Source organism: Solanum dulcamara, chromosome 6 (genome assembly GCF_947179165.1).
Source record: "Solanum dulcamara chromosome 6, daSolDulc1.2, whole genome shotgun sequence".
Classification (NCBI taxonomy): domain Eukaryota; kingdom Viridiplantae; phylum Streptophyta; class Magnoliopsida; order Solanales; family Solanaceae; genus Solanum; species Solanum dulcamara.
In genome coordinates, this window is record NC_077242.1 from 54,761,160 (window position 1) to 54,773,668 (window position 12,509).

At 33.9% G+C, this 12,509-nt stretch overlaps 1 protein-coding gene across 2 annotated transcripts; it reads left to right on the forward strand.

The window, feature by feature from the left end:
• The first annotated feature begins 1,146 nt into the window (after nt 1–1,146).
• LOC129892319 (uncharacterized) lies at nt 1,147–3,800 on the forward strand. 2 transcript variants are annotated; one of them, XM_055967886.1, is made up of 2 exons: nt 1,147–1,586; nt 2,378–3,800. In XM_055967886.1, the coding sequence occupies exons 1-2, from the start codon at nt 1,263–1,265 to the stop codon at nt 2,507–2,509; spliced, it is 456 nt and encodes a 151-aa protein (XP_055823861.1). In that variant the 5' UTR covers nt 1,147–1,262; the 3' UTR covers nt 2,510–3,800. The 2 variants fall into 2 exon arrangements, with proteins under 2 accessions (XP_055823861.1, XP_055823862.1); XM_055967887.1 differs by having other exon boundaries at nt 2,813–3,800.
• Nucleotides 3,801–12,509: the final 8,709 nt, after the last annotated feature.

Here is a 12,509-nt window from a genome sequence, read left to right on the forward strand (position 1 = left end):
TGGTATGAAAGACTGAGCTCTTTTCTACTTCTAAATAATTTTCAATGAGGAAAAATTGACACCACCTTGTCTACCAAAAATCAAGAATCTAATTTTCTTATCGTTCAAATTTATGTTGATGATATTATTTTTTGAAGTTCTAATCCCTTCTTGTGTGAGAATTTTGCAAATCTTATGAAAGGAGAATTTGAAATGAGTCTTATGGGAGAACTCACTTCCTTTCTCAGACTCCAAATCAAGCAAACTTCTAAAGGTACCTTCATCAGTCAAGATAAGTATGCAAAAGAGTTAATAAAGAGGTTTGAAATAGATAAACAAAAAGCTTTTGGAACTCCAATGAGTCCAACAACATGCCTCAAAACAGACAATGCTGAAAAAGATGTGGACAAAAAATTATATCACGAAATGATTAATTTGATACTATACTTAATTGCTAGTCGACTGGATATTATGTTCAGTGTATGCAAATATGCTCTATTTCAATCTTCTCCAAAGGAATCGCATCTAACTGTTGTTAAGAGAATCATAAGATATCTCATAGACACTTCTGAGATAGGACTATGGTATACTCAAATTTCTAATTTTGACTTAACAGGTTATTCAGATGCTGATTTTGCAAGTAAAAATGATAGGAAAAGCACAAGTGGAACATGTCAATTACTAGGAAAATCCCTGGTTTCCTGGCATAGTAAAAACCAAAAGTCAGTTGCCTTATCGATTACTGAGGCTGAATATCTTACTGTTGGAAATTCCAAAACTCAAATTTTATGGATGATGCATCAATTACTCGATTATGATCTGTCTTATGAAGCTGTTTCTATTTTTTTGTGACAATCCTAGTGCAATTAGTTTATCTAAATACACTGTGCATCATTCTATATCCAATCACATAGACATTAAACAACATTTTATTAGAATCATGTTGAAAATAAAGTTTTTTTACTTGAATTTGTTGATTCTGAAAATCAACTTGCTGATATTTTTACTAAGCCTTTGCTTGAAGAAAGATTTTGTTTCCTTAAAAAAAGTCTTGACATTGTAAATTTTTAAACGTATTTACCTTCCTTAAATAGTTTAATTTTCTGTGCATGTCATTATTACCTCGATATTTTCCTTCCTTGTTCAGAAGAAACTCTTCCCTTTCCCTTCTTTTCAATCATCCATCACTTCGTCTTTACTGTAACTCTTGTGTTCCCCTCTCACTTCTTAAATAGTCTATCCCTATTCCTTGTATTTCTATCTTTCTTTCTTTTCCTCTCACAATGACAAGAACCAGATCCATGGCCACATTGAAACCCTCCCCTGATAAATCCATCTTTCTTGAAATTGATTTCATAGCTCTGTCATCTAACTCCTTTAAAGTAGCATCCTCTGTTAAGGCCTCCACTTCGAAGAAGCGACCTCCTTCTGTAAAAAGAAAGGAGACAAAGAATGTGAAACCACATCCTAAAGTTTCTTTTGGTTTAGAAGACATGCATAAGTTCTGGGGTGAAGAACGTAAGTGTAAATTCGAAGCCTTTAAAAAGAGGCCTGTGGTTCTTGGACGGGTAGTTAACTTGGTACAACTAGAGGAATCTCATTTCCCGGTAATCTCTTTCTTTAGAACTCAAATGCTTTCTCTTTTTTTAAGGTTATGTGGTCTTGAGTATTATTAGAAGATTGTGCATTTGTTCTATGCAAATCTCCGTGTTTGTGAAGAAACTGGGATCTTGAAATCCTTGTTCTAGGAAATCGCATTCTGGTAAATGAATTCTTGTTTAAAGAAGTGTTTGGTTCTGAATTTTCTACTGACATTCCCTTTAAGAATGGCATATGGCCCAAAAAGTTTGAAGTTACTTTGGATAAAGTTAATGCAGCTGTCTTTGAGCCTAACTCGGACCTATCTAATTTTTGTCCTCTCGCTCTATTTTGAAAACCAAATTTTAGCCCATATCATTGCTACCACATTGGTTCCAAGAAAAGGGTCTCTCAACAATATTTCAAACAAGGTTGTTTTTATGTTGTACTGTCTCCTGAAGAAGTATAAGATCAACTGGTCTACTTGGATCACAAATTATATGTGGGAAAACTCAAATGATCCAAATCCCTCTTCTAGATTATAGTTGAATCCCTAGTTGATATCTCTTCCTACAAGTCCTTAGAAGTTGCTACCATGTATGAAACTAGAACATTCTCAAGTATGGGATACATTCTAGTCGATAATAAGTGGCATAAGAAGGAATCCATGTAGGCCGAGATAGATGTGCCTAAAGCTTCGCAAGTATTTGCTGATTCGGTTGCGCTTCTTTTTCAAGAAGCAGAGGAAATGAAAATATGGTTAGCTACGTTGGAGTCTGGAATGCTCACTTTATAAGAATAAGTTAGTAAGGTTTTGCAGGTATGCAGGAAAATAGGTACCGATGTGGGCAGGCTGCTGTTGTCTGTGGAACATTTGAAGGAAAATGTCAGGACCATTAACAGATTGATTAAACAAGTCGACTTAGTCAGGATCCGACTCCTCCAACAATGATCTTGATGTGTCTGTCCAGACCTCATGTTCAAATTTCTCCAAAACTGTTGAAGAATCCTACAATACTTTCTATAGGAACGTTTTAAACACTCTAAAATACTTCTTGGGTAGTCGTTAACCTTTTTTTTCATTTCTTTAAAATACTCTGTTCGTTTTGCGAGGAATATGTCCCTCCATACTTTTGAACTGTAATATTGAGGATACTTCCTCATACTTTGAATTTCATTGTTTTGGCTTGCTTGCATATGTGCATATTTCTGTCTTTTTTTATATTTGTTGTTTTCCTTTTTGATTATGCTAAAGGGGGAGAAGACTCTAGATAACTTACAGGAATGAAGTTAGGGGGAGCCAACTGCAACCTACAGGAGCTATCCATAAAAACAACTTACAGGGAACAAAGTCAGGGGAGAAAATCGGAGGACTTCTTTTAACAGGGAAGTTAAAAAACAAAAGTAACATAATGAGTTTGTCATTATAAAAAAGGGAGAGATTGTTAGCAGTAATGTGTTTTGATAATGTGTAAATTTTGCAGGAAAATAATTGTTACATAGTTTCCTTTGATATACGAAGCCAATCACTGATTGATTGCTGAATCCGGATTAAGGAAAATAGCATAGCAAGAAAGGAAAGAAAAGATTGGAGATTACGGGTTGACGCTTGATTCAGTCTGATCGAAGAATAGAAAGGAAAAAAGACCAACACTCACCCACTGGAGATTGACACCATTGCTAATTGATGATTGACAGATAAAAGATCAAATCTGAAGTCGCTATACAAGGAAGGGAAGCTGATTGAAGATCAAGTCACATATCAGGAAAGAATACCTCTATACAAGGTAGAGAATCACTCCAAGAAGAAAGAAGACTCGCACGAACATATCTTGTATGAACGTTCATCATCAATCAAGGAATCCCCACAAATTCTTGATTGATAAGTAAAATCCCTTGGGTTTTCCTTTTAAGAGCAGACATGGCTGTCTCACCTTCAGCCATATAAAGTCATCCTCACCTAGTTAGACAATTACGTACTTCACTTGAACTTAGTCTATTATTTTCTCTCATCTTTCAGAAAAATTTTGTACTCGGTTGGGTGTACAATTGTAATAGAAAAGAGAAAGAACTCTCTCTAGCTTAGGTTATACAAGTAGAGGTGACGTCAAGTCAACTGAGTCTGATTTGCACATCAGACGTGTTCTTTTTGTTCAACATCTGTACCTATTAAATTACTACTACTTTAAAGGAAACCCTTGTAATTTAACGGGACTGGACTAGGAACCACATCAATGATCCAAACCAGGATAAAATTCTATCTTTTATTTTATTCCTGCACTCTTATTTTTGCTTTATATTGTTTATACTAACCTGTAGGTTAATCGATTGTCATACCTAAGCAGTCGACTAAGAGAGAATTTTTAATTCACCCCTCCTCTTAATCTTCAAAGTATATATAATAACCATTAAATGTTTATTAGTTCGCGTAATTCTTCCTTTAAATAAGAGTACAAGGAGAGGAGGGGCCCTCTTTTAATAATGTAATTATTTCTTTAGTTTTACTGAGAATAAATCTTTCAAAAACTTTGCATATATATAGAAGAGTTACGAATTTAGTACAATAAAAGTTTTTATTGGTCCATCCTAATTGTTTGTCTTTTATCCTAGAAATTGGTTGTAGGAATCAACGGTGGAACTTAATTTGTTACTGTTTGTTTTCTCGTTTTTGCATATGTTGCAAAGATATACACTTCTAAAATTTTATAAATATTTCAATTTGACATTTTTAGCCTTCTACTCTGTCTTTTTCAACTCTTTTGTGAGATGCAATTTTTATCAATATAACTACTACACATCTAATCATTAACTTGATCGATCTCTAAATTGCGCAAGATTCAAACTTAAAATATTTTCCAAGATCATCACATGGATGCCTCTGTTACAAATGAATTTCACCAAAAATACCCTCGTTTTTTCCAATTTTAATTTGGAAGCTTAAAACTCGTTTGAATTTCCAATTTAAGATACTATTGTCATGAAAGGTAATGCCATAGTGTGTACAAATTGGTTTATTTCCTACCTTAAAATGCCAAGAAAATTATTGAAAAGAGGTGCCTTGTTTATTTTGTACGAATATCAATTTGAAAGTCGAGAAATTAACTCTTGAGTCTGTGTTGGTTGTGAATGAATTCTAATGTCTCCTCGAATGAACTTCTAGGTGTTCAACTAGATATGGTTATAGATTTTGGGATTGATATATTGATGGACACACAACATATTCTCCTATAGAGCTAAAGGAACAAGCAAAATACTTTTCTAATAATGGTTTCATCATGAGGGTTTCTCCTTGGAGGTGCATCAGTGTTGTTTCTATAGAAAAAAAGATGATTGACTTCGAATGTATATAGTGATAATGTATGGTCAAGAAAAAGTTTTTGTTACCTCATATAGTTGATTGTTTGATCAATTTTAGGGTGCAATATTTTATTTTTGACATCCCTTTAAAGTACCATTAGTTAAATGTAAAAGAGGATATTCCAAATATAACTTTCAGGAGTCACTACAGACATTATGATTTTTTGGTGATGCCTTTCCGATTGCCAAATGCTCTAACAACTTTTATAGATATACGGTATAGAGTGACTTAAGGCCATGGTATTCTTAGGTCATGTGTGGTATCAAGTGCATGAATAATAATTCATCCTTTATTTCAATTAGAGTTGGCCAAAATCAACAACAGAGCAAAATTCATGTTTCTTCATATTAATTAGGTACTATATATTGGAGATCCATTGAGTGATATTCTACTTTAACCACACCATTGATAATGTTGACTTAGAAAGCTTCTTAGTTACAATGGTCAAACACGTGTTAGAAAAATTAAGCTTAAAATGAGATCGAGTAAAATTCTAGTTTTGAATACCAAAAATGTAGAGTAGTTCTATAGTTTATTGCGATGTTGCGAGAGTTGAGCTGGAATGTGTATTGGTGCAAAATGATGATTTTATTGCCTATGTTTCAATGTTTGTACATGTATGGCGTGCCTCCGGCTAGGGTAGGCAGCACACCGGATAAATTTTCGTGAGAAAATATTTTTTTCAACTCCTTTACGTATTTACTTGGCTCATTAGATCGATCTGAGTACTCATGAATAACTTCTAATCAGGAAACAAAGTCATATGTTCACATCTTTTTGCATCAATTCATCGACTTATCATGAAATCTTGTACATATTAAATACAACTATTAAGCCTACAAAGATCAAAATAAACTTGAATACAAGATACAAACACTAAATATAAAGTGTAATGTATATTAAAATATGTATTTCTAGACACCGATCACAATGCCACACTTAATCTTTTCTTGTCCTCGAGTTAACTCCTACACTATAAATTCATAATTGCTTAGTCTTTCACTCTAAATTATTCTAACATCCATGACACAAGTTGTGGCAAACAACTAGGATATTCAACAAACTAAATCTCCATATAAACACTCACTAATTATCATGCAATATATAAAAAAATGATCTTTAAGAATCAATTTGATTTTGTGAAAGGAAGAAATATTATAGATAATATGTTACTAACCCAAGAGATAATCACTGATATTAGATTGAGGGGGAAGCTTGCTAATGTAGCCATAAAATCAGATATGGAGAACATATATGATAGAGCCTCCAATTAATATGGCTACAATTAAGGGTATGTAGTCTTTTTCCGGTAGTTATAGTATGTAAGGTTAACCTTGAGTGTGCAAAATAGTTCTTCCCCAAAAACCTCATGTTATAAATCTCTGGCACGTCCAAGAAAAAATTATGCTTTTTGTTAGAACTTTAAATTCTCTCGATATTCTTAATGTTTCCTTGATTCCTGATATACCTTATGAAATCTTCTGTGAAAGTTATTTTAATTATTCGATGTCTATGTTATTTCCTTCATGAACTATTAAATTATGTATGTATAAAGAACTATATTTCTCATAATGGATATTTCTAAACTTATGAATCCCTATCCCTATGATATCTACCACTCTATAAGATAATCTTATTCCAAGAGTTTGTCCCTTTATCACCATGAGATTTCAAAAATATTAATTGTGATTTTATAATATTTTTCTCAAAGCATGATTTTATGAATTTCTATTTCAAAAATATGAACCGTATAATTTATGGTATGATTTAAAATTATGGATTGTGGTTTATGAGCTTTAAGAGTTTTTCAATGATTTTATCCTATGAACTATCAAATATGTTTTTCCATAATTTTTACAAAAATATATATATGCTTCACGTTATGACTTATGGACTTTCAAGACGAACATATTTTTCAATGACGTTATGCCAAATTATGATATATGGGCTTTAAGCGATTTTATGATAGTTTTTGGAGTAATGATTAATAACGAAAAACATAAATTTAGATAATGAATGCTCAACTATGTATGTTAGTGCAGGTAGGATCATACGATTGGTTCAGGCAATTCATTTATATGTCCATGGTAAGGACTTACTATGGATCCACAAGACATGTATGGCTCATTATAATACCCCCTAAAAATGTTGTATATGGTGTTTAAGTTCTCGATGAAAATGATACTGCTTTTGTATTTTGGGCATAACGTTTCATAGGATGGTCAAAATTAGGTGAATAAATTTTTTAAATAACTTCAACATCATTACCTACAACTTTTATGAAGACCATATCTTAAGATTCAGAGGCTAAGTAAGTCAAATAAATTAATCTTTGTAAGACCTGGTGCTATGAAGAAATTAAGTATTTGTAGAAGAAAAATCATATCTCCCTGTAGGATTGTAATGACCTTGAAGGTTATCTTTGGAATTTTTGTAAAATGACCATTTTACCCCTCCCTTTAGATGTTCTGAGTCGTTTCTAATTGTTATCGGGTGTTGATTTTTAGAAAATCCCATGAAAAGTTAAGTCCTTGAAAATTTTGAGTTTCATAAGTTTTAAGTATTAAAAAGTGATATTTGGGGTCAATCGGAGCTACGGGTCTCGGAACGGAATTCCTTCAATTCCAGCAGCTCCAAAATGTTGAAATAGGCTTAGGAGACTTTACGGAATCAGTTTTGGAGTTGTAACGAAGATTTAAGACCTTGGGTTGAAAATTTGAGGAACTTTAAGCCAAGGTTTGACTTTGGTCAACTTTTGGAGTTCCGATACTCGGAATGAAATTCCGATAACTCCGTTGGATTCGGGAGATGGTTTTTGGTCTAGAAGAAGTGTTAGTTTAATTTTTAGAGGTCCCGAGTCCATTTTGGTATTTTGAAGGCTTAAGTTGGTTTAGTTGTGACTTTTCGAATTTTGGGTCAACGAGATCTCGAATTCAAATTCTGATGGAATGACTATCGAGGCAATCGATACGAGTTTGAGGCCATTTGGTGCTTTTGACTTTGTAACTTAGCCTATGATTGACTTTGGTGAACATTCTTGGAAAACGCACTCGAATGAAAATTCTGACAGCGCGGTTAGTTTCGGAATATTGATTTTGGTCTATAATGACCAACGAGATCTCGAATTCAAATTCTGATGGAATGACTATCGAGGCAATCGATACGAGTTTGAGGCCATTTGGTGCTTTTGACTTTGTAACTTAGCCTATGATTGACTTTGGTGAACATTCTTGGAAAACGCACTCGAATGAAAATTCTGACAGCGCGGTTAGTTTCGGAATATTGATTTTGGTCTATAATGACCTTTTGTTCGCTTTTCGACGCTTCCAGACTAATATCGAGGCCCGTTGTGGAATGAGGCTTAAAATGACTCTTGGGTGTGGGACCCACTTTTTATTAAAATAATCTCGTATGGAAATTTTGAATATTCCATTGAGTCCAGAACGTCGAATTTAGTAGGGTAGCATATCTGGTTTATTTTTATCGGATTCCGAACGAATCCCGAGCACCCCGTCGGAGATTTTGATTATTTCTTTTCCAAAAAACTGCAGCAGTGCAGCAGCCAACAGTCCTTTTATTTTTATTTTTTTGGGGTTTTTTTCTTCAACTTTAAAATCCATAACTTGATCATTAAGGCTCCAAATTGGGTGATTCAAAAGGCAAACTTGTGAGATTTTTCATGGAGAACGCATTGGAGAGATTGAAAACTGATTTGGAGCATTCGATTCAGGTAAAAATCGTGATTTTAATTACAGCTATATCCATTTTCAAATTGAGTTTTTGAAGAACTTTGAGTAATTGTTTCTTGACCTATATGAACCCGATTTTGGTGATTCAAGGGTGTAAATTCAAGAGAATTTCGTGAAAAATCTCGTGCTAATTAGTAGAGTGTCTATGCGGAGTGTGGCCCATGTTGATAAAGGGAAGAGGGAGTGGGTGAAAGAAGTTCACCGGTTGGCTAGATTAGGAATAAAGTTGTGCGGTACCCATGATGGTGGTATGGTTGTTCAAAATGTGTCCAAATCCTCTTTAGTGCTGGATGTTAAAACAGTCAAAACAAGATCTTGACCCAACTTTTATTGAGTTAAAGAAGTTGGTAAAGGAAAAAAAGATAGAGGTCTTTTCAGAAGGGGGAGATGGGGTGCTATACTACCAAGGTCGTCTATGTGTTCCTGACGTGGATAGTCTAAGGAGTTTGATCTTAATGAAGGCTTATAATTCTACATACAACATTTATCCCGGTTCGACGAAAATGTATCGAGACTTAAAAAAGTTCTATTTGTGAGGTGGCATGTAGAAGGACATAGCAAAGTTCATGTCCGAATGTCCAAATTACCAACAAGTGAAGGCTGAACATCAAAGGCTAGGTGTCCTAGCCCAAGACATTGAAATACCTACTTGGAAGTAGGAATATATGAATATAGATTTTATAGTGGGTTTGCCTCATACTCAAAAGTGTCATGATTCGTTTTTGGTAATTGTTGATAGAATGACTAAGTCGGCTCAGTTCCTACCGGTTAAGACTTCCTATAGTGCCGAAGACTATGCCAAGTTGTATATGCGGGAGTTAGTGAGGTTGCATGGTGTGCCGTTATCCATTATTTTGGATCATGGTACCCAATTCACTTCTAACTTTTGAAGATCATTTCAAAAGGGCCTCGGTACTAAGGTAAAAATGAGTACTTCATTCCATCCTCAAATCAATGGGCAAGCCAAAAGGACGATTCAAATACTAGAGGATATATTAAGGGCTTGTGTGTTGGAGTTTAGAGGAAATTGGGATGATCATCTACCGCTCATCGAGTTTGCCTATAATAACAGTTACCACTCAAGTATTGAGATGGCGCCATTTGAGTATTTGTATGGGAGATGATGTAGATACCCGGTTGGTTGGTTCGAAGTAGGTGAGATGACCTTGTTGGGGCCCAATTTGATACTTTATGCTTTAGAGAAGGTGAATATAATTAGAGAAAGGTTGAAGATGACTCAAAGTCATCAAAAGTCCTATTCCGACACTAGAAGAAGGGATCTTGAGTTTAATGTGGATGATTGGGTGTTTATGAAAGTTTAACCCATGAAGGGTGTGGTTCATTTTGGTAAGAAAGGGAAATTGCTCCCTAGGTATGTAGGGCCTTATAGAATCGTGAGACGTGTTGGCAAGGCTGCGTATGAGTTGGATCTTCCATTGGAAATGACCATGGTTCACCCGGTGTTCCATGTGTCTATGTTGAGAAAATGTGTGGGTGATCCTAGTTCCATTGTTCCTTTGGGAGTAGTGAATATTGAAGAAAACTTGACCTATGAAGAAGTCCCAGTTGAAATTTTAGATTGAAAAGTTATGAGATTGAGGAACAAAGAAGTTGCATTTGTTAAAGTTCTTTGGAGGAATCAACAAGTTGAAAGTTCTACATGGGAAGCAGAAGCGAATACAATTAAGTGATACCTCATCTTTTTCCCTCTACCCAAACCTATGGTATTAAGTTGTCCTTGCTCAATTACTTGTAATCCTTGTATTTCAACTTTTCTTGTCATATGCTTGCAAAATTATGAAATATATTTTGAACAATGTTTTAAATTGCACTACTGAATTAATGATGGGTTGTTGGATTACACTCTACTCTACTCAAGCTAAGTCTTGCCTCATTCGAGGACGAATGTTTCCAAAGGTGAGATAATGTAACACCCCCTAAAAACGTTGTATATGCTGTTCCAATTCTCGATGAAAATGATACTGTTTCTATATTTTAGGCATAAATATTCTTAAGTTGGTCTAAATTAGGTGATTCAAATTTTTGAATAACCCCAACATCATTTCCTATAATTTTTGTGAAGACCATAGCTTAAGAATAGGAGGCTAAGTAGGCCAAATCAACGAAATAGAGTGTTTGTAGAAGAAAAATCACATCGCATTGTGGGATGATCCCGTTCAATTGATTCTTAAATGATATGAAATGAGACTTCTAGAGCTACAATTCATATGTATACACCACATCCTAATTAAGAATTTATTTTGTTCAAACATAGCTTCGAAAAAAGGAATTCCGTGAAAAAAGATGATTCATCTCACCAACCATGGAAGATCTAGATCCATTTAACATCACCCATGATATCAATAGTCCTCCATTTGACATCATCCATGACATCACAATCTTTCAATAATTTTTCATATTTTTCTTTATAATTATTTTATTTATTGTTAGGTCCCTCCTTCTCACCTTATTTCATCATTTTGTTCATCAAACTTTCTCAAGCAACTCTTCTCTCTATACACTTCTTTACTCATTCTCAAAATATAGTTTTAATTCTTAGTAGTGTATAAATTCTATTCCAGTGATTCATATATTCTGGGTAGTACACAAAATGCTCCGAAGAGGAGAAAATGCTAGTATTCAAGAGTGTTCATTAAGTCTTTCGATTCTGAGTAAAGTTTCGGATTCTAGGTATGTAAGGCTTCAGTGAGAGTATTGCTTCCACTCTCATGCCTAAAGTATTTTGATTATATGATAAATTATGTTTAATTACCCAATTCTTTTCAAGCTTTACTCTAACGTATGTGAGTGTTTATCCATGAGTTTTTTCCACCCATTAATTCAAAACTCTTGATTTCAAGTAATATTTTCTTATGGGTAATTTGTATTTGTACTTAATGACATGAATCATGGTTAAACTAGTGATTATTGGTCTATTTTGATTCAAAATATTTCATATGTATGAATTGATGGTTTGCAAGTAATTTCTCTATTTATCTCTTTAAAGGTTTTTGAAATTTATGGTGGGTTGTTTAAATCATGATTTTTAATTAATGGATTTTGAAGTATTTATGCATAATTTCATTTACATACATGTTTGAAAGTTGAAGTGATTTAAATCCACCTAGTTTTAATATATTTTCAATGAAGTTTGACTTGAAAGCTTTGACTCCAAATAAATATTTATGAAAGCAATGTCTATGATAAAAATGGAGTCTTATAAAATAAAAAATGATGAAATTTTATGAATGATGGATTCTTTATTATTTAAGAACAATTCTTGCATATTTGAATCACTGAAAGTTTTAATGTGCTATTCCACCGAATGTGATATTTTGAATTTTCAAGCTATATGCCATGTCGATTTTGAAGTATTACACTATTCCGTGGGATTGGCGTTGCACCAAATGGGGCATTGAGGTGAGATTCGGTAAGGGAATCCTAGTAGCAACCCCTTGTCTCATTAACTATGTGGCAACATAGAAACCCTTATAGGCTTAGGCTAATGGATCCATGAAAACCCTTAAAGTTAAAGTTAAAGAATGAATGTAAAGTTGACAGAGTTCTACCCAAGGCAAGTAGACTCCCCGACAAATGTAGGAGTTATGTTGGATTCCATGTAATAGCTCACATGCTCCTAATGTCGGTTATAGTCAACTCTCCATAAATGGACATTTCAAATGCTATTTACATGATTAATTGTGCATGTATATATCCACATATGTATGATTTAAATGTTATCTACTTGATTTCTTATGCATGAACTCATTTATGTACTTTACTTTATAAATGTCCTAAATGTTTTACTTTGTAATACATGCCTACATATTTAGTACATTCAAAGT

Bases quoted from the DNA above. Each gene is read 5' to 3' on its own strand.
- LOC129892319 (XM_055967886.1), top strand. From the start codon at position 1,263: ATGACAAGAACCAGATCCATGGCCACATTGAAACCCTCCCCTGATAAA. The intron at 1,587-2,377 runs GTAATCTCTTTC...AAGGTTTTGCAG, and splicing joins TAGAGGAATCTCATTTCCCG to GTATGCAGGAAAATAGGTAC.